General features: G+C 42.1%; 2 protein-coding genes across 4 annotated transcripts in view; both read left to right on the forward strand.

Moving 5' to 3' along the window:
- Window positions 1-14,071, forward strand: part of erap2 (endoplasmic reticulum aminopeptidase 2) — a 65,089-nt gene extending 51,018 nt beyond the window's left edge. For all 3 annotated transcript variants that reach the window (XM_078565654.1, XM_078565663.1, XM_078565672.1), the window contains exon 19: window positions 12,962-14,071. In XM_078565654.1, the coding sequence (XP_078421780.1) occupies window positions 12,962-13,114 (153 nt within the window). In that variant the 3' untranslated portion in view covers window positions 13,115-14,071. The remainder of the gene's footprint in view (window positions 1-12,961) is intronic.
- Window positions 14,072-16,157: 2,086 nt separating this feature from the next.
- lnpep (leucyl/cystinyl aminopeptidase) overlaps window positions 16,158-22,489 on the forward strand; it is a 140,303-nt gene continuing 133,971 nt past the window's right edge. Inside the window, exon 1 of the mRNA XM_078565686.1 lies at window positions 16,158-16,499. Within this exon, the coding sequence (XP_078421812.1) occupies window positions 16,478-16,499 (22 nt within the window). The 5' untranslated portion in view covers window positions 16,158-16,477. The remainder of the gene's footprint in view (window positions 16,500-22,489) is intronic.

Here is a 22,489-nt window from a genome sequence, read left to right on the forward strand (position 1 = left end):
CAGTATCTTCTTCCATGAATCAAAGATCTTTATGCAAAACTGGCTGGGAACAAGTCATATACCAAGCTGAATATGAGTCACGCCTGCCAATAGCCTGAGTTGGATGACAGTTCCCAAGGATATGTCATGATAAACACCCACAAAGGGCTTTTTCAGTCCACGCATCTTCCTTTTGGTGTCTCATCAGCATGTGCAATATTCCAATGCATGATGGAGAGCCTACTACAGTGGTTGTCACAGGTTGTGGTATACCTCAATGATGTACTCATCACTGGGGCCATGGAGGCCGAACATCTGGCAAATTTAGAAGAGGTGCTAAAAAGATTTCAAAAGGCTGGAGTGCGCCTCAAGAAAGAAAAGTGCACTTTTCAAGCCATGGGGGTGACTTACCTGGAACATAGGATCAATGCTCAAGGGTTACGCCCTGGCGAGGAGAAAGTCAGGGCCATAAAAGAAGAGCCACCCCCCACGAACGTGTCTGAATATACATTGTTTCTAGGAATAGTCAATTATTATGGGTGGTTATTGCCAAATCTATCCACTGTGCTGACCCCCTTACTCGCCCTACTAAAGAAGCACCACCACTGGTCTTGGGGAACTCCTCAGGAAATGGCTTTCAACAAGGTGAAGCAATTGCTGCAGTCTTCAAGCCTACTTGTACACTTTGACCCATTGGAGGAACTGATGTGTGACACCTCTCCATCTGGCATTGGGGCAGTGTTGTCCCATGAGATGGCAGAGGATCAGAAAGGCTGATAGGATATGTGTCAAGAACACTATCAGTAGCTGAAAGAGGCTATTCACAAATCAAAAAAGAGGGCCTACCAATAGTTTTCAGTGTCAAAAAGTTCCATCAATATCTACATGGGAGACATTTCATGATTGTTTCAGACCACAAGCTGCTGTTGGGCCTTTTTAAGGAGGACAAGGCTATTCCACCAATAACCTCTGCAAGGATTCAGAAGTGGGCATTGATCCTGGCTGCAAACACTGACCAGAGGTACATATTGTGAGTGCAGACGCCCTGATTCATCCGCCCTTGAGAGAAAGTATTATATTGTTATGGCACAGCAGATGGTAAATGCTGAGCTGCTCAAATCCCAAAGGGAAACTTGAAACAACTGCCACAACTGTTTGCAATTTGTATATTTATTTCGAGATGCATGCCTTGAATTCAATAGCAATAAGACCGCTGAGCCTTATTGTTTTTTTTTGCAAAACTAAACTAAATTAAACATTTATTAATAGAAGAAATGATCTTAAGCATATACATAGGTCTACAAATTACTACTATGATAACTCCTAGCTCCCCTGATTAATCTAACTCCCAGTTACACCCCCGTCAAGGTGAAAATAAAAACACATAGGGCAGAATATTGCCGTCAGTGTGCGGGTGTGGACCATACACGCCGATGCGTAAAATGACATGTGATGACATCAGGCATGTGTCCTAATGTTATCGTGCGTCATTTCAATATTTTGTTTGGCGGGCGCACGCCAGAGGTGGCTGCTCTCAACGGCCTATTAAGGCCATCAAAAAAGTAATTTAGCTTGTTAACAATGCTGTCCGTCCAACCTTAAGGTTGGCGGGCAGGTGAAGAGCCCAAACGGCCTTCGCCTTTTCCAGGAAACCTCATTCACAGGTGGGATGAGGTTTCCTGAAGGCTTCATAAAATAATTAAATAAAATTTCCACACTTCACAAACATGTCCCAGCTCATGTCCCCTCATGTGACAGTGTCACATGTTTAAATAATTTTTTCCTTTATTTATGAAAAAATTTTACCATCTACTTAATCTCCCTGTGGCAGCTCTGTGCCTCAGGGAGATTGCTGCGCTCTTTCGTGCGCAGGCCCTGACTCTCACTCCTCCCCCCACCCGCACAGGTAGCGCTGAGCACTACCAGCCGCGCGATAAGCTGGGCAGGCCTTAATTGGCCCGCCCATGTAAAATGGCGGCAGGCAGCCGACCGCAGGTGGCGATTGGCTCCGTGCCTGCTCCCACTCCCGGACAGCGCATCTGCCATAGGAAAAATTCACCCCACAGATTTTAAGGCAAAGTAATACGATATCTTGAACAGTCAAATTCAAAGTGAGTTTTCTTCACTTCATTTCTTACAGACAGCAGTTTGCGCACAGAGGCTGGAGGCTTTTCACACTTGTGTTAGATCTTAAAATGCCTTCTCTTACACACAACCTTCTCTCCTTTATATGTATTTTCCCCTTTGAATGCAAATTCCCATTGTTTCACTATGTCTTTGGACTTTACCTCTCAAATAATAAAAATCTATCATAGTACTAATTTTAGCAGCAATCTTTGGGAAAAATAAACATGCTATTTCTTAGCTGCTTCTGCCTAGGTGTAACATTTCACCACATCTTTTGAATTAAAGCTACTCTGGTTTATTTAAAAATGCAAATGTTCCCATTACACCTCACATTCTAAAACTTCACCCATGTTTACCTATTTAGCATTTCAAACTGAGCTTCTCTTCTTACATGAAAGTCTTCAGACCAGCTGTCTTTAATTCAATTAAGTCACACATGCACACACACACACACACACACACACACAGACATAGACACAGACCCCACTATTACTCTACAATAAATTCCAACAACATTATAAAATTATTATACCTTCCTGACATACATGTACAACTATTCCTGAAGAAATTGCCTCGACCTTAAACTCTTTGGATACGTTACCAGCCTGTACGAAACAAATCAAAACCTGGGCCATTTGGGATCCACTGTTACTCGGAATGTGAGATAAAATCCTTACAGGATGGGGAAATGAGGCAGTTTCAGAGGACACAAAAACCTACTCCATCTGTAAACATGAAATTAGTACAATACCATCTTGACAACTATGGGGAGCTCGAGTGGTCATTCCTGTGCTGGGCGGGGAGCTACTCCTGACGGAACTACGCTGTTGCCACCCTGGTATCTTGAAAATGAAAATGCTATCCAGGAGTTATGTACGGTGGCCTGGAATTGACACTGATATTGAAAACCTGGTAAGGCACTGTCAATAGTGCCAGTTCCAGCAAAACCTGCCAGCCACAGCTCCACTTTACCCTTGGGAATGGTCTGGCCAGCCCTGGGTTCGCATCTATGTCAATTTGGTAGGACCACTTATGGGTACAACGTTACTCCTCGTAACTGATGCACACTCTAAGGGGATAGAAATTTTTGAGGTGAAGACACCAACATTGATGGCGACCATCGAAAAGCTGCGGCCCTGTTTTGCAACTCATCGTTTACCTTAAGTAATCATGCCCAATAATGGGGCAGTGTACACGAGTACAGAGTTTCAAAACTTCACCTCTCTCAATGGTATAAAACACACAAAGACGGCACTCTACCACCCAGCATCGAACAGCTTAGACGAGAGAGCTGTCCAAACTTTTAAATCTGGCATGAAGAAACCATCAGGTGGATCTTTAGCAACAAGAGTCTCTGCTGAGTTACTGTATCATCCCACATGCAATGACTCCTGCTGAACTGTTAGCGAAATGCCATCTCAGGGCGAGGTTAAGTCTTGTGTTTCCAAATTTGCAAGGGAGGATAGAGTCAAGTCAGTGCGACCAGAAGACAAGTCATGATTCTCACAGTAGAGCTAGGAAGTTCTTCACTAATGAAAATGCGTACGTGGAAATCTTCGGTAGCGGTCCTAGGTGGATTCCCGGAAGGGTAGTCTCTGAGACTGGACCTCTTTCGTATCAAGTTAAGGATAGAGAGACAGATCGTTCGGAAGCATGTTGACCACCTGAGGGGTAGAGAGGCACTCCCACAGTCAGCGTTACCACCAAGTGTTGGCGAACCTGTGTGCACAGAAGATTCTGGCTGATCTGTAATATACGTCAAAGACATCCCTGAGGAAGCTAATGATAACAAATTGTCTGTACCAAAGGAGGTACCTATTCATACAGTTCCAGAAAATGTTGATCCAGTAGAAGCCTCACAACCTGTCGAACTACGGCGCTCTACGCAAATTTGAAAACCACTCCAAAGAAGGTTAACGACATATGTAATTATTTTAGAATTCAGAAAATTCTTGGTTCAATTGTATAAAGCTATACAATTGTTAACTGAAAAGATGTACAAAAGGGTTAAAGGGGGAAAGATCAGTTAAAGATCACTTTAAGATCAGTTCGACTGAGTAGGCATCATGTGATTTGTTCAAGCAACGTGTAGCTAGCGCGGGGAATGAATTCTAGGGGAGGAGTTCCTAGAAGTGGTTGTATGAGGGGCTGACTAGATACAAGCAGCCACAGAAGCTCTCGTGTAAATAAAGTTAATTTTGTTTGACTAAGAAGTCTCCCAGAGCATGTTTCTACAAAGTGCTCCTCCCATGTTTAACTGAATAACATCAAATCATCAATGTACACAGCACAGTGACTCAATCCAGCAATAATCTTATTTGTTAGTCTCTGAAAGGTTGCTGGCGCATTTGTCATACCAAATGGCATGACTTTGAACTGATAGAGCCCATCTGGTGTTACAAAAGCTGAAATCTCTTTTGCCGTTTCTGATAGAGGTACTTGCCAATATCCTTTCAGCAAGTCAATCTTTGTAATGAACTTTGATTGTCCCACTTTCTTAATGCAGTCTTCCAAACGTGGAATATGGTATGAATCTGCTTTCGTCACTGCATTCACTTTTCGATAATCTACACAGTCTTTTTAATTCCATCTGGCTTCGATACCATCACAATAGATGAACTCCAATTGCTGCAACTCAACTCAATAACATCATTCTTGAGCATAAATTCAATTTCTTTTTGCACTTGTAATAATTTTACTGGATCCAATCTATAAGGATGTTGCTTGATTGGAACAGAATTCCCCACGTCCACATCATGTACAGCTACCTTTGTTTTTCCCAATTTATCCCCACAGATAGTTCTATGTGACTGCAATAGCTGTCTCAAGTCACTTTGATTCTTATCTGAAAGGTAACTCAGTATTTCATTCAAATTCTTAAGCACTTCCTCATTGTCCAATTGAATTTGAGGAAAGTCAATTTCAGATTCTTGCGTCCCTACTTCCTTTTCCTGAATCATCAATACAATATGTCTTCTTTCTGGTTATCCTCCCTATCTAAATACTTTTTGAGCATATTTATATGACATGTCCTTCTGGGTGTTTTTTTCTTTCTGGACTTGTTACCAAATAATTCACTTCACTTAATTTCTTTTCAATTTTGTAAGGCCCACTAAACCTGGCTTTTAATGGTTCACCTGTTGCTGGCAACAAAATTAACACTTTTTTCCCAGCTACAAAGCTACGAGTCTTTGCCTTTTTATCTGTTTCTGTCTTCATCACTTGCTGTGATATTTTTAAATGCTCTTAAGCTAATTCACAGGCTCTGTTCAATCTTTCCCTGAACTTTGATACATAATCCAAGTGTGTGGTTTCCGAATTCGTACCCACTAACTTCTCCTGAATTAGTTTGAGTGGCCCTCTCACTTCATGACCATATACAAATTCATAGGGACTAAACTCTGTTGAGTCATTAGGTGCATCTCTAATAGTGAATAATAAGAATGGAATTCCTCCATCCCAGTCTTGTGGGTAATCCTGACCAAATGCCCTCATCATAGTCTTTAGAGTTTGATGCCATCTCTCTAACGCCCCTTGACTCAGGATGAGAAGCTGACGAATTAAACTGCCTTATCCCTAGGCTGTTCATTACTTCCTTAAACAACTGTGCCATGAAATTTGAACTCTGATCTGACTGTCATAGTCATAGAGTTATACAGCACAGAAACAGTTCCTTCAGCCCATTGTGTCCACGCCGGCCATCAAACAGCTATCCATTCTAATCCCGCTTTACAGCACTTGGCCCATAGCCCTGTGTGCTATGATGTTTCAAGTGCTCACCTAAATACTTCTTAAATGTTGTGAGGGTTCCTGCCTCTACCACCCCCTCAGGCAGTGTGTTCCAGATTCCAAACACCCTCAGGGTGAAAAAATCTTTCCTCAAATCCTCTCTAAACCTCCTGCCCCTTAGCTTAAATTTATGCCCCCTGGTTATTGACATCTCCGCAAAGGGGAAAGTCTTTTCCTACCTATGCCCCTCATGATTTTGTATACCTCTATCAGGTCCCTCCTCAGCCTTCTCTGCTCTAAGGAAAACAACCCTAGCCTATCCAGTCTCTCTTCATAGCTGAAATGCTGCAGCCCAGGCAACATCCTGGTGAATCTCCTCTGCACCCTCTCCTGTGCAATCACATCCTTCCTATAGTATAGCGACCAGAACTGCACACAGTACTCCATCTGTGGCTTAACTAGCATTTTATACAACTCCAACATAACCTCCCTGCTCTTTTACTCTATGCCTCGGTTAATAAAGGCAAGTATCCCATACGCTTTCTTAGCCACCTTATCTACCTGTGCTGCTGCCTTCAGGGATCTATGGATGTGTACACCAAGGTCCATCTGATCTTCTGTACTTCCTAGGGCTCTACCATTCATTGTGTATTCCCTTGCTGTGTTAGTCCTCCCAAAATGCATCACCTCACACTTCTCAGGATTAAATTCCAGTTGCCACTGCTCTGCCCATTTTACCAGCCCATCTATATTGTCCTTTAATCTAAGGCTTTCCTCCTCACTATTTACAGCACCATCAATTTCCATGTTACCTGCGAATTTACTGAGCATACCTCCTATATTCACATCTAAATCATTAATGTACACTACAAAAGTGGAGATTAATCCTGTCCCTCAGAATTTTTTCCAATAGTTTCCCTACCACTGATGTTAGACTCACTGGCCTGTAATTACCTGGTTTATCCCTACAACCTTCTTAAATAATGGTACCACATTCGCTGTCCTCCAGTCGTCTGGCACCTCTCTTGTGGCCAGAGAGGATTTGAAAATTAGTGTCAGAGCCCCTACAACCTCCTCCCTTGCCTCACACAGCAGCCTGGGATACATCTAATCTGGGCCTAGGGATTTATCCACTTTTAAGCCCGCTAAAACCACTAATACCTCCTCCCTTACAATGCTAATTTGTTTAAGTATAGCCCCCCTACCTGACTTCTACACCTACATCATCCTTCTCCATAGTGAACACAGATGAAAAGTAATAATTTAAAACCTCACCCACGTCCTCCGGCTCCACGCACAGATTGCCACTTTGGTCCCTAATTGGCACAACTCTTTTCCTGGTTATGCTCTTGCCCTTAATATATTTATAAAATGCCTTGGGATTTTCCTTTATCTTGCCCGCCAGTGTTTTTTCATGCTCCCCCTTCGCTTTCCTAATTACTTTTTTAAGTATCCCCCCTACACTTTCTATACTCCTCTCGGGCTTCCGCTGTTTTAAGCCCTCTATATCTGCCATAAGCCTCCTCTTTTTTCCTTATCCAATCCTCTATATCCCTTAATATCCAGGATTCCCTGGACTTGTTGATCCTACCCTTCACCTTTGTGGGAACATGTTGGCCCTGAACTCTCACTATTTCCTTTTTGAATGACTCCCACTGGTCTGATGTAGACTTTCCTACAAGTAGCTGCTTCCAGTCCACTTTGGCCAGATCCTGTCTTATCATATTGAAATCGGCCTTCCCCCAATTCAGGACCTTTATTTCCGGTCCACCTTTGTCCTTTTTCCAAAACTACCTTAAATCTTACAGAGTTATGGTCACTATCCCTGAAATGCTCCCCGACTGACACTTCTACCACTTGTCCGGATTAGGTTCAGTACCGCCGCTTCTCTTGTAGGACTTTCTACGTGCTGGCTCAAAAAACTCTCCTGGATGTACTTTAAGAATTCCGGCCCCTTTTAGCCTTTCACACTGTTTCTTTTGGCAAACGATATCTGGTAAAGAATTTGGTCAATCCTTTTTGCTATGATATTTCTCAATGGTATCGCTTCTGGGAATCTGGTAGATACATCCACAATTGTCAGCAAGTACTGTTTTCCACTTTTAACCTTAGGGAGGGGTCCTACAAAATCAATTAGGACCCTAGTAAAATGTTCCTCAAATGCTGAAATAGGAATTAAAGGTGCAGGTTTTATTACTGCTTGAGGTTTTCCTATCACCTGACATGTTTGACAGAACCTGACTACATCTTTGTGCAGTGCAGGCCAGTAAAACTGTTCCTGTATTTAGCCTGGGTTTTCTTTATTCCTAAATGCCCCCCTACTGGAGTTTCATGAGCTTTACTGTATCCAGATGATATTACTGCCTGATGTGTTTCTGCCCACTTCTCATCCACCAGAACATGAGAAGGCCTCCACTTCTTCATTCAAATATACTATCCTTAAGATAATAACATTCTGGAATATACTTCATCTCTTTTTCTGAGTAACCTGTTTGAAATAACTGCTTTTCTTCGGATCTTTTTGCTGTAACTGTATCGATTTCCTTGAGCTAAACACTTCAGTTTCATTTTCCTCCATTCTCTCTTCCTGAATAATCTTATCAAAGATAGTAATTGCACTTCAGCCTCTTTGCCCTGTCTTCTAGCCTCCTCTGCTCCAGCCTCAACTGATGATTTGTGATCATGTTACCACATAGCCTGGAAACAAACCAGGATGTTCTTCCTGCAACACTTCTGTGGATTGCTTTTCCACAGGCTGTTCAACTACAGTAGGCATGACCAACATCTGTGACACAGCTACAACATTTCCTAAGATAAACTGAACCTTGAAATAGGCAATTTCTCCACTACTCTGACAATTACTTCACCTGTTTTCAAGCTGCTTTTCAAATTCCCTTCACACAATGGAATATTTTTTGTTACTCCATGAATTCCAGCTATTAATACCTTTTCCAGCAAAATTCTCCCTGGACAACAAATATCACTATCCCATATCTTTAAGGATTGACGAGCTCCTATATATCTTAAGATTTGTACATCTTTGTCAACTCCAGATATGAAAAGACTTTTCCCTCACAGATGAACTCTTTAAACATGTCTGCAACCTGCCTTTCAACATTCCTTTGAGTAGGCTGTGAACCCATTTTCACACCTTTGGCTAATTCTTGCGCTTGCTTTTCTACTTGAACAAATCCTACTAGCGTGTCTTGTTCTAAAGCCTCTGTCTTTACAGCACCTTTCATAGTTCCTACTAATCCACAAGGTTTCCCATGTAACATTGATTTCGTATGGCCAATTTTATTACAATGAAAACATTTAAGCTTTCTTACATCCCTTCAACTCTCAACACCTTCCTTCCTAGTCTGAGGTGAAATCTCCTGAGAATCTCAAGTTGTTCCTTCTCTTCCTTGACTATCTACCTTCTTCTTACATTCCCATTTTCTATGCATCTCAGGTTTAAAAGGGTGTTGAGAAAACGATTTTGATTTATGGACCAACTCATAATCATCTGCTATCTCTGCTGCCTGCCTAGCAGTTTTATCCCTTTGTTCCTCCATATGGGTTCTTAATACTGAAGGCATCTTTAAATTCTTCCAAAAGAATTACTTCTCTAAGGGCTTCATAGGTTCCGTCTATTTTTAATGCCCTTATCCACCTATCAAAATTACTTGTTTGACTCTTTCAAACTCAACATAAGTCTGACCAGGCTGTTTTCTCACATTTTGAAATTTCTGTGTTTGCCTCTGGAACCAACTCATAGGCACTCAGAATAGCCTTCTTCACTGCATTATACTCCCCAGCCACTTATTTTGACAGTGATGCATATACCTCATTTGCTGTCTCCACCAAGCTAGACTGTAATAGCAATGTCCAAATTTCATTTGTTTAGCTATCTTCTCAAATGAGATAAATAATGCTTCAACGTCTCTTCCTTCAAAGTTTAGAAGAACTTGTACAAATTTAAACATCTCCCCATTGGATTCTGATCTGGAAATAAGTTCTTCCTCACCTTCTGGTGTCTTTTTTTTAACTGCCAGCTTCTTAAACTGGGATTCTCTGTCCCTCTCTTTTTCTCTTTCCTCCATTGCTAATTCCTTCAGTTCCAATTCCCTTCCCTGTTTTCTTTCTTTCTCCGGCCTTTCTGCCTGTTCACTTTGAAATGCTTGTTCCTTTTCCTTTTCTCTCAATTCAATCTTTTTAATTTGCAACTGAATATGAGCCCATTCCAATGACCCACCCCTTGGAGAACTCAGTCTCTCAGGTATTCCTTCCAATTTCAAATGCTGTGCTATACTTTCAATTATGTCTGATTTCCTTGCCCCTGCAGGTAATCCTAATTGTAGCTTTTGTGCCAATTCCATTAACCTAGCTTTAGTTATCTTTTTGTAAACCAACCAAGGTTATAGCTTTAACTCCCAGACAAGTCTTTGCAACTGCCAAAGCCATATTGCAATCTCATACTTTAAAATCTCACTGTACCACTCCTGGTTCAGTATTCTCCTCATCCCCATTGTCTTTAAATTCACCAATTCCAAATCAATCAAGAAATTATTCATTTAATGATAAGCCCCTACTTTTGTTATGTCATGGCTGATGGCAAATGCCGAGCTGCTAACCTCCCCCATTTCTATTCAGCAACTATCCTGATAAATTCTAAACTCCATAGAATTCCAGTAATTTTTACCACACAGTGCCTTTTTCCTTGGGGTGTCCTCTGAGGCTGACAACAACTGGGTCTTCAGGTCTGGCCGTGTTCACACTGTCTTCTTGGAGTTCTGCCCAGCTATCCTGCTGCCTTCTGGGAGATCTGACCCACTACCCCCACCTAGGCATCAGTATTTTCTTAAATGCATTCCTTCCCTTTGATCTCTATTATTTCAACTAGTCTCTTCAGAAATGCTTTCTCCCACAATTGATTAAACTCGTTTCATTACCCCAGCTTGTAAAAACTTGTAAAACTTGTAAAAACAACCTTACCCTACCTTTACCTTACTTACACCTTTTACAACCTGCATACATCCCCCTTTGAACTACAACAACTCAATTCAAAAACACTCCTGTTATTGCTTTATGTAAAACTCTGATTGAAGTTCCTCTTGGTTCATTGACATATCAAATCAACTTCTTACTGTTGGCTTTAAACTCTCGCAGTCACTCTGGCTTTTAATCCAATTACCATATTTACACCCCCAACAGCCTGTCTTCCAGTACATAAGAAATATGACAGGGCTATTAACAGAAAAAAATTACATTTTCTTGTTTTCTTGACATTAGCAAAGCTTGTGGGATCTTGGGCTTCATAAATAGAGGCATTGAGTACAAAAGTAGGGAAGTTATGCTGAACCTACAAAAGTAGGGAAGGTATGCTGAAGCTCTGGTCAGACCTCAATTACAATAATCCACCCAGTTCTGGTCGCCACACATTAGGAAAGATGTGCAAGTCCTTGAGAGGATGCAGAGTAGATTTACTAGAATCGTTCCATGGATGGGGGTGCTGGGGCTTAATTAAAGGTTAGGTTGGAAAAGCTGGAGTTGTTCTCCTTGGAGTAAAGGAGATTGAGGGGATATTTGATAGAGGTGTACAAGATTGTGACAGGCTTAGAAATGATAGACAAAGAAAAACTCATCCCATTAGCAGATTGTACAGCAACTAGGGAACACAGATTTAAGATTTTGGGCAAGAAATGTGGGGAATGTGAGCAGGAGCTTTTTACGCAGCAAGTGATAATGACCTGGAATTCAGTGCCCACGAGGGTGGTGGAAGCGGAGACAATCAGTAATTTCAAAAAGAAATGGGATGGGCTCTTGGATGAAGTTAACTTGCTATGGGGATCAAGCAGGGGAGTGGAACTGACTGGATTGCTCTGCGGGCAGCTGGCATGGACTTGATGGGCTGAATGGCTGCCTTCTGTGCCCTAAATGACTCTGAGTCTGTGATCTAGATTTTTCTGCCCCAGTAGAAAAGGCTACCAAACACGCACCCCATGATGATCCTGCCACGTATAAATGGAAATGGGAAAAGCATTCTAGTCAACCAGTCTAATATCCTTGTCACTGACCCTGACCTCAGGACAGTCAGGGAAAAGATAGAGGTAGCCTGTGGGAAAGTGGTAGAAGTGCTGACACTTTTGGAAGGAGACAGCCCAATGCACAGCATGTTTCCTTCTCTACTGGACCCAAAATCTTACTTTTTTAAGCCTCATCCAAGTATGAGAACATCAAAAAGACAGAATTGTCTCCTCACACCTTTAGGTCTTTCTGCTACCTCTGAGTGACTTCCTGTGACTGAGATCGATAGATTTCTTTTGAGTGAGGGTAGCAGGGGATATGGAGCACAGGTTGGCAAATGGGGTTGAGGTATAGATCAGCCATGATCTAACTAAATGGCAGAACAGGCTGAAACGGCTGAATGGTCTACTCCTGTTCCTATATTCTTATGTTCCTTTCTTCTGGAACTGCAGTGGTTGTCTGCATTTTCCTCCAGCAATGGCCACCCTCTTAGTGACATAGGTCCTACTGGAAGCCCACCCTGCACAGATAATGGCTTCTCAATAAACTAGCTCTGGTGCATGATGGCAGATGCCGCCACCTCCCTTCTCCAGTGGAAGGAGAGAAATCCAGTCTTTAGCCTTTCTGAATAAAAATAACAATATTCCATATTTTAAAAGCATTATTTTAATTCTCTTCCCCACTTGTGCTCTCAAATCATATACCACTTTGTGAGTGCCCAGCAACTCCCTGTGACACCACAGTTGACTTTGTTAACTGGCATGTAGAAGCACAGGCATGGATGTACATTTTGTCTTTCTACAGTGCAACATTGCAATGTGCCATGTCACCACCACAGCAGCCTTATTGGAAGTCACTAAGCTCTCCAGTTTGAAATGATAATATTACAAAGACATTTTAATTCCATTTTATTTTGCCACATACTCCTCTAGTACTTTTTTTCAAGGTTATTAACTGGCACTGTGAAAACAGCTGCTCCAAATATTGTAGCAATAAATAGGTTACATTCTGAAACTTGACCGAAGGAGAGCAAGTTAATGTTTTTAAAGTATGTATTCAATGGTTGTGGGTACTCTCGTTCATAAAAACAGCTCAATGGTGGATGCTTGTTTTTCAGGTGGAGCTGTTTTTTGATTCTATAAAGGAGCATAGTTCCCAGCTCAGATGCACCCAGCTTGCCCTGGAAAGCATTCAGAAGAACATCAGGTGGCTGGAGAGGAATCTGGGTATTCTCAGAAGCTGGTTACTGAATATAATTGCAAAACCGTAAGGGGTTTGACAGATCATTGATGGATTTGCAGCAATTGATTCGCAGCTTATTTCTTTCATCCGATTTCAATGGTTCCAGAATATGGGCTGTAACACACTTGTCAATGTGATTATTGTCATTGTTAAAGCAATGGTTATCCAACTGTAAAAAGTGATACAACTATATTGTTGTGTAACACATGAATGCTGTCTAATCCCTACAGTAATAACACGTTATTTTACAATCATGGGACAACATTAAAACCAAATCATGGTCTTTACTTCACCCCCTTCAACATGAACATAAATACACCATCCAGTATGACAAGACGAATATATGTGACAAACTACCAGAAGCATTCATTTAAATCAATCGCTTGTCCATAGTAAATAGAATATTTACTTATTTATTCAGTACTCTGGAAGGTTATTTACATGGGTATTCTGTATTGTAAAGTTTAGATTGTTTTCACAGATGGAGCCTGTGTTTAAAATATAGTTTAGTTCAATTTGCAGTGCTTGAATCATTTTAAAAATAAATTCAGTCTTTTTAACCAGTCATTGCACTCTGGGCCTCTAAAAAGAAAAAAATAACTAATGTTTCCAAATATCTTTTTTAAGTTAGCTTTATGACAATTTTCTTTTGCAAACTCTTTTATGTAGTTCAGTTCCTCCATTTTATCCCACTTCTCTAATCTTACGTTTAACTTACACTTGTCACAGCTATTCTTGCTGCTTAGTTCCAATCATCAGTCATTTTGAAGAAGGTCTCTACATAGTGACAGAAAGTTTGGGAATTACAGGCATTGCTTATCAGAATCTAATCAAACGCTTTCGATGTGATTCTTATTTGTTTACAAAACACTCCATGCTGAGGACAGTGAAATACTCAGCATACGCCACGAATGACACATTGTTGCTTTCTAATTGATGGAATAAACTATTTGATTCTTACCCATTACAGTGTCTTTGATAATGATTGAATTGTGGAAGAAATTTGTTTTCTTTTCAAGCCACATGACAACTAAGAACATAAGAAATAGGAGCAGGAGAAGATCATATCCTATCGAACCTTTTTACTGATTTTTTTTGTGAAATATCTTATTGTTCCTCTTGATATGTTTTGATTTTATCCCCAAATTCCCTCTTAGCATTCCTTATTCTAATCTTAACCTCTTTTCTCCGAAAAACCTGCTTTCTCACAAAACTTCACAAGCTCCTTCAACAGCACCTTTCAAACCTGCACCCACTTGGAAGGGCAGGGTAATAGGCGCATGGGAAGACCACCACCTGTAAGTTTCCCTCAAGCCACACACTGATCCTGAATTGGAAATATATCACCGTTTCTTCACTGTCATTGGATCAAAATGCTGGAACTCCCTTCCTAACAGCACTGTGGGTGTACCTACACCACATGGACTGCAGCGGTTCAAGGAGGCAGCTCACTACCACCTTTGCAAGGGCAATTAGGGATTGGGTAACAAGTACTGGCCTAGCCCACATCCCATGAAAGAATAAAAAAAGTGTCTAAAAATTTAAGCATTATATAGTATACATTTATTTTGGTAATGTTATGTGAGTGCAAAACGCTTAAAGAAATGGGTTAAAACAGCAGCAAGAAAGGGATTTTGTATGTGAAGCATCAGACTGATAATTTTGCTGACTAATTTTTAATCTTTTTAAGACTTTCATTAATAATGTAAACAGCCCCATGAATATATAATTTGGGCATTTAACATAAATGCTAAAGTGAATAACAATGATGATTTGCAGTTTAACAGCTTTGGCTTTGGTAATTACATGTGATGTGGTGTTGAGTCATGCAGAACGAGGAAGGTGGAAAGTTTATTTTGGGTTAGAACGGAATTAGCTGATTAAAGTGCTACAGTTGTTTTTGGTGTTGCTAACCCAGCGAGGGTAAGAAGTAAAAACAACCCAGGTGCCTGTGGAAGTCAGATGAGGGCAAGGTGAGCTCAGTGTTTTGGGCAGTTGAGCAAATTCACAACTAACCACTGTGGAAACATATGTTAACAGACATTGCAACCTAACATAAAAGATAAAAGCAAAAAACTGCGGATGCTGGAAATCCAAAACAAAAACAAAAATACCTGGACAAACTCAGCAGGTCTGGCAGCAGCTGTGGTGAGGAGCACAGTTAACGTTTCGAGTCCGAATGACTTTTCAACAGAACTAAGGAAAAATCGAAAAGGGGTGAAATATAAGCTGGTTTAGGGGGGGGGGGGACAAGAAGAGCTGGATAGAGGGCCAGTGATTGGTGGAGATAACCAAAAGATGTCACAGACAAGAGGACAAAGAGGTATTGAAGGTGGTGATATCATCTAAAGGAATGTGCTAATTAAGGGTAGAAAACAGGACGAGCAAGGTACAGATAGCCCTAGTGGGGGTGGGGTGGGGTGAAGGAATCGAAAAAGGCTAAAAGGTAGAGATAAAACAATGGATGGAAATACATGTAAAAATAGTGGAAATAGGTAGGAAAAGAAAAATCTATATAAATTATTGGAAAAACAAAAAGGAGGGGGAAAATGGGAAAGGGGGTGGGGATGGAGGAGAGAGTTCATGATCTAAAATTGTTGAACTCAATATTCAGTCCGGAAGGCTGCAACCTAACATATATGTGCTTGCCTCTCCTCCAAATAAAAGCGGGGTTGTGGGAGGACCAACAACCTCACTGATACAGCGATCAACACATTTGAGTCACATTTCTAAGTAAAAGGCTGCCGCCCCACCACTGGGAACTGTTTATTTCTTGTAAAATGCTTTCTTGACATGGGAATAGATTACAAAAATGACTGAGTGCCACTTGGTCTATCAGGATGTTATTAAGGAGATGATCTGACACTCGGTCAGTGAGTGGCAGGCAGTCTCTGCAGTGCGTAGCTCGTCGATTGACCTATAGCGCCTGTCTTGAAGAGACTTAAGAGATGAACTTCTAGATTATGATATTACTCTGTCGCCCTCACTTTAACAGAAACCTCTGACATATGAAACAGTTTAGTGAAGTGGAAAAGAGATGCCATATCCAGAGTCTCCCCTGTAGAGGGAGTATAGCGTGTGAGTGCAAAAGAGGAAACACAAGTTAAGATGGTCGACATCAGGCTGCCTTTAAACCGCGCAGTTTGGAAAGAGATGGCCACATAAAGAAGAATTCTCCCATCGTTCAGGAGGCCTTGTGCATTTAAAATTTCCTCGGGAAAGTAATAGGTGGCACTATATTTCAAGTGGGACAGTGATCATGTATTTTCCCGTTTAGTCAGTGGTTCTTGCAGCAAGTGCGGGTTGTTTATTGCTGTCACGGTTTGAGCTGCCCTTTAACTGCATCTGCGGAGAAGGATCGGGATTAAGAGCAAAGGCCCCGGGCAGAGCCATGGAGCCAGGCTTCCACAGAGGTGAGTAAACCATCTGAATGTTGTCGGTGTATTTGTGGCAGTGACATTGAAGCAATGCTGGGGGGAAAATGTTACAAAGTTGGTAGCAACTGTTGGGCGAGGAACACTATCGAAGTGATGGGATGAGAAAAATAATGCAGTCATATTGTGCTGGGTGTTTTCAAACCCAAATCTCTTGCAGTTATGGGTTTATTTGTGAAATCTGCATTTAAGCTTCATTTCGGCAGTACAAAGGCAATTTAATTTGATTCTTGCTTCGGTTGTGGGTTTGACTGTTTCTACCGTTTTTGCAATATGTGGAGCGTATAAACGTTTTAATTTCAAGTCCTTTCTAGGTCTAAGCTGGGGCAATTAATCAGTGTTCCCAATTTCCTGGGGGGTTCCATGCTTTTTTTTATAGTACCATCCTACACATTTCTTTTCAACGGGACTTCACCCCCGAGAACAGATGAGATTCCTTGTGACCAGGAAATTATTGGTGCACAAGATCAAACAACAACACATAAGTGGTCTCAATGTGTGCAGAGATCTATTGCAAACACATTCGGTTTATGACTTGCATACGTTATCAGAAGAACTTCAGCACTCTATGTTACAGCCCTGAACACATTTTTTTTGTACGTTATATCTTCCTTTGTCTCACGTCTTCTACTAGTGCTGGGATAGTTCCTTAACTTAGAGGTGATACTTTATTATGTAGTAACCCTTATGTTCCATAAGGGAGGGCGTCATAAACATATTATTTCTAATGTTATTTAAAAGTATCCATTGTTTCTCTGATATCTTCTTTCTGCCAGCCGATGCTAGTCATAACTATGACTGGGAGAATGTTTTGCAACATTAATGCTGTTTCCTTTTCATGCATTGTAGACCTGCAGGGCAAAACTGGCATTGCTAATGAGTAACGGCAAAGAGAAAGTTGATGGTCACTGTAAATTCCCATGTAGAAACTGCGGCAGCTACACACACACAATCATCAATTTGCGATCTGAATGAAGGAAGCAATAAATCACGATCGTACAATATGTAAATTTTGCAAATATTTCAACTTACTAGGAATTTCAACTTAACCTTTCTACGACAGTGAAACAAGCAAGTTATAAATTTAAAGCAGCATTTCATATGATTGAAAAAAGCCAGTAATTTAGTCAACGATAGTTTGGTTTGTCACTCCTCATTCGAAACGATGGATTATATGTGCAGGTGAACATTGTGTTTGGTGAGGTGGTAGTTTGCCTCGGCACTATTGTTGCCTAACTCTCCATAACGGTCAGAAGGTGGTCCATAAAGACATCCGATCGTGTTTCTGATGTATGGGCCGCACCCTAGCTGTGAAAGCAGCTGTTATGCTGATCCACGCCCCAGTGTGTGTTTAGAGTATCCCAATCGACTTGTGGCTATGAATTGAAAGTTTTCACTGTAGGTAATCCAAAATATTTTTTGTTTTTAAGTTCGAATTCTTAATAATTTATACAAAATTAAAATTTAATAAAAATTGAGTAGAATCCAGTAACAAATAATGCACCTTTGTGTAGTTTCCAATACTGTGTACCTTAATGTACCTTAGTGTGCTCAGCCAATGACTGGCAATTGCATGATTGAGGTGTGGAAAGAGGACTTACACGAAGCTGGGAGCAATACAATATGGTAAAACAAAAACAGAAATATCTGGAAAAACTCAGCAGGTCTGGCAGCATCGGCGGAGAAGAGCAAAGTTGATGTTTTGAGTCCTCATGACCCTTCAACAGAACTAAGTAGAAATAGGAAAGGGGTGAAATATAAGCTGGTTTGGTGGGGGTGGGGGGGGGGGGGGTTGTTGGGACAAGCAAGCAGTGATAGGAGGAGATAACCAAAAAATGTCACAGACAAAAGAACAAAGAGGTGTTGAAGGTGGTGATAATATCTAAAAGAATGTGCTAATTAAGAATAGAGAGCAGGACAAGCAAGGTAGCTCTATTGGGGATGGGGTGAAATAAACCATGGATGGAATACATTTAAAAATAATGGAAATAGGTGGGAAAAGAAAAATCTATGTAAATTATTGGAAAAAACAAAAGGAAGGGGGAAGAAACGGAAAGGGGGTGGAGATGGAGGAGGGAGTTCAAGATCTAAAGTTGTTGAACTCAATATTCAGTCCGGAAGGCTGTAAAGTGCCTAGTCGGAAGATGAGGTGCTGTTCCTCCAGTTTGCGTTGAGCTTCACTGGAACAATGCAGCAAGCCAAGGACAGACATGTGGGCAAGAGAGCAGAGTGGAGTGTTAAAATGGCAAGCGACAGGGAGGTCTGGGTCATGCTTGCGGACAGACCGAAGGTGTTCTGCAAAGCGGTCACCCAGTCTTCATTTGGTCTCTCCAATGTAGAGGAAACCGCATTGGGAGCAACGAATGCAGTAGACTAAGTTGGAGAAAATGCAAGTGAAATGCTGCTTCGCTTGAAAGGAGTGTTTGGGCCCTTGGACGGTGAGGAGAGAGGAAGTAAATGGGCAGGTGTTGCATATTTTGCGTTTGCATGGGGAGGTGCCGTAGGTGGGGGTTGAGGAGTAGTGGGTGATGGAGGAGTGGACCAGGGTGTCACGGAGGGAACAATCCCTATGGAATGCTGCCAGGGGGGGTGAAGGGAAGATGTGTTTGGTGGTGGAATCATGCTGGAGTTGGCGGAAATGGCGGAGGATGATCCTTTGAATGCGGAGGCTGGTGGGATGATAAGTGAGAACAAGGGGGACCCTATCATGTTTCTGGGAGGGAGGAGAAGGCGTGAGGGCGAATGTGCGGGAGATGGGCCGGACATGATTGAGGGCCCTGTCAACTACCATGGGTGGAAAACCTCGGTTAAGGAAGAAGGAGGACATGTCAGAGGAACTGTTTTTGAAGGTAGCATCATCAGAACAGATGCGACGGAGGCAAAGGAACTGAGAGAATGGGATGGAGTCCTTACAGGAAGCGGGGTGTGAGGAGCTGTAGTCGAGGTAGCTGTGGGAGTCAGTAGGCTTGTAATGAATATTGGTGGACAGTCTATCACCAGAAATTGAGACAGAGAGGTCAAGGAAGGGAACGGAAGTGTCAGAGATGGACCATGTGAAAATGATGGAGGGGGTGGAGATTGGAAGCAAAATTAATAAATTTTTCCAGGTCCAGACGAGAGCATGAAGCAGCACCAAAGTAATCATTGATGTACTGGAGAAAGAGTTGTGGGAGGGGGCCGGAGTAGGACTGGAACAAGGAATGTTCCACATACCCCATAAAGAGACAGGCATAGCTGTGGCCCATGCAGGTACCATAGCCACACCTTTTATTTGGAGGAAGTGAGAGGAGTTAAAGGAGAAATTGTGCAGTGTGAGAACAAGTTCAGCCAGATGGAGGAGAGTAGTGGTGGATGGGGATTGTTCGGGCCTTTGTTCGAAGAAGAAGCTGAGAGCCCTCAGACCATCCTGGTGGGGGATTGAGGTGTAGAGGGTTTGGACGTCCATGGTGAAGAGGAGGCGGTTGGGGCCAGGGAACTGGAAATTGTTGATGTGACGTAAGGTGTCAGAGGAATCACGGATATAGGTGGGAAGGGACTGGACAAGGGGAGAGAGAAGGGAGTCAAGATAGCGAGAAATGAGTTCCGTGGGGCAGGAGCAGGCTGACACGATCGGTCTGCCGGGACAGTCTTGTTTGTGGATTTTGGGTAGGAGGTAGAAGCGGGCCGTCCGAGGTTGGGCGACTATCAGGTTGGAAGCTGTGGAAGGAAGATGAGGTCAGTGACAGTCCTGGAAACAATGGCTTGACTCCATCCAATTCTCTCAGTTCCTTCGCCTCCATCGCATCTGTTCTGATGATGCTACCTTCAAAAACAGTTCCTCTGACATGTCCTCCTTCTTCCTTAACCGAGGTTTTCCACCCACGGTAGTTGACAGGGCCCTCAACCGTGTCTGGCCCATCTCCCACGCATCCGCCCTCACGCCTTCTCCTCCCTCCCAGAAACATGATAGGGTCCCCCTTGTCCTCACTTATCACCCCACCAGCCTCCGCATTCAAAGGATCATCCTCCGCCATTTCCGCCAACTCCAGCATGATGCCACCACCAAACACATCTTCCCTTCACCCCCCCTGGCGGCATTCCGTAGGGATCGTTCCCTCCGGGACACCCTGGTCAACTCCTCCATCACCCACTACTCCTCACCCCCCACCTACGGCACCTCCCCATGCAAACGCAAAATATGCAACACATGCCCCTTCACTTCCTCTCTCCTCACCGTCCAAGGGCCCAAACACTCCTTTCAAGTGAAGCAGCATTTCACTTGCATATCCCCCAACTTAGTCTACTGCATTCGTTGCTCCCAATGCGATTTCCTCTACATTGGAGAGACCAAATGCAGACTGGGTGACCGCTTTGCAGAACATCTTCGGTCTGTCCGCAAGCATGACCCAGATCTCCCTGTCGCTTGCTATTTTAACACTCCACCCTGTTCTCTTGCCCACATGTCTGTCCTTGGATTGCTCAACGCAAACTGGAGGAACAGCACCTCATCTTCCGACTCGGCACTTTACAGCCTTCCGGACTGTATATTGAGTTCAACAACTTTAGATCTTGAACTCCCTCCTCCATCCCCACCCCCTTTCCGTTTCTTCCCCCTCCCTTTTGTTTTTTCTAATACTTTATATAGATTTTTCTTTTCCCACCTATTTCCATTATTTTTAAATGTATTCCACCCATGGTTTAATTCACCCCACTCCCACTAGAGCTACCTTGCTTGTCCTGCTCTCCATTCTTAATTAGCACATTCTTTTAGATAATATCACCACCTTCAACACCTCTTTGTTCTTTTGTCTGTGACATTTTTTGGTTATCTCCTCCTATCACTGCTTGCTTGTCCCAACAACACCCCCCCCCCAACCTTTAAACCAGCTTATGTTTCACCCCTTTCCTATTTCTACTTCGTTCTGTTGAAGGGTCATGAGGATTCGAAATGTCAACTTTGCTCTTGTCCACCGATGCTGCCAGACCTGCTGAGTTTTTCCAAATATTTCTGTTCTTGTTTTGGATTTCCAGCATCCGCAGTTTTTTGTTTTTATAACAATATGGTAAAATGTTGATCTTTTTCTCTTTTTTACCTGGCACCCCCACACCCCAGAAAGTATCATAAATTCCGATTTCTGTAACAGTTGCACCTGATTGGCTCAAATGTTATATACATTAAACAGCAACAACTGAAGAGGCTTAGGGAGCATAAACATCAAATGTGAGCACATTGCCTGGTGAGGCTATTACTGGATTGCACTGAGGACAAATGGAAGCAATGAATCCAGCATAAACAATACCTAAAAATGACAAGAAGGAAGTCAAATCCTTGAAATTATCCCAAAATAATCTTTTGAAAACATCATGTTTGTTTTCTCCTTTTTACAGCATGGAAACTTGTGGTTTCAACTACAATAAAAGTTTTTTTGTAATGCATATTTTTAACATTTAAACTTATCTATGATATCAGTGTTTTATTGTCCTTTGAGTAGCTTTCATTAACACTTTGTTTGGATGCCTGTTCCAGTTAAAGTTGAATCCTAACTGGCAACAAATCCACTGACATTGTACTTGCTAATTTGCATTGACACTTGGTCCAGCAACAGCTTGTTTTTTTAAAAATCCTGCTTGTTTTCGATCCCTTTGTGGCTTCACTCCTGCTCATCTCTATGTTGTGTTTGAGGTCACTTTGTCGCGTTAGAGAATGATTATTTTTGTCTTGTGGTTTGGCCTATCATGCACCTTTTATTTGTGGGTGATTTACACTCTTCTTCTCCCTCACTACACAATTTTGTTTTGTAAGTGGGTGAACATCATTTGTTGGTTGGTCTCCAACAAACAAATTTTTTTTTAATGGACAATAAGATTGACTATTTAGGGGGCATCCCAGGACTTGGCATTTAAGCCTTGCCCCTTTATCCTCAGCAATAGAGAAACACTGACAGGGCTAACTGCCAAAGAAATCATTTTTGGAAACAACGAATACAATT

The sequence above is a fragment of the Cetorhinus maximus genome, chromosome 2, assembly GCF_964194155.1.
Source record: "Cetorhinus maximus chromosome 2, sCetMax3.hap1.1, whole genome shotgun sequence".
Lineage (NCBI taxonomy): Eukaryota > Metazoa > Chordata > Chondrichthyes > Lamniformes > Cetorhinidae > Cetorhinus > Cetorhinus maximus.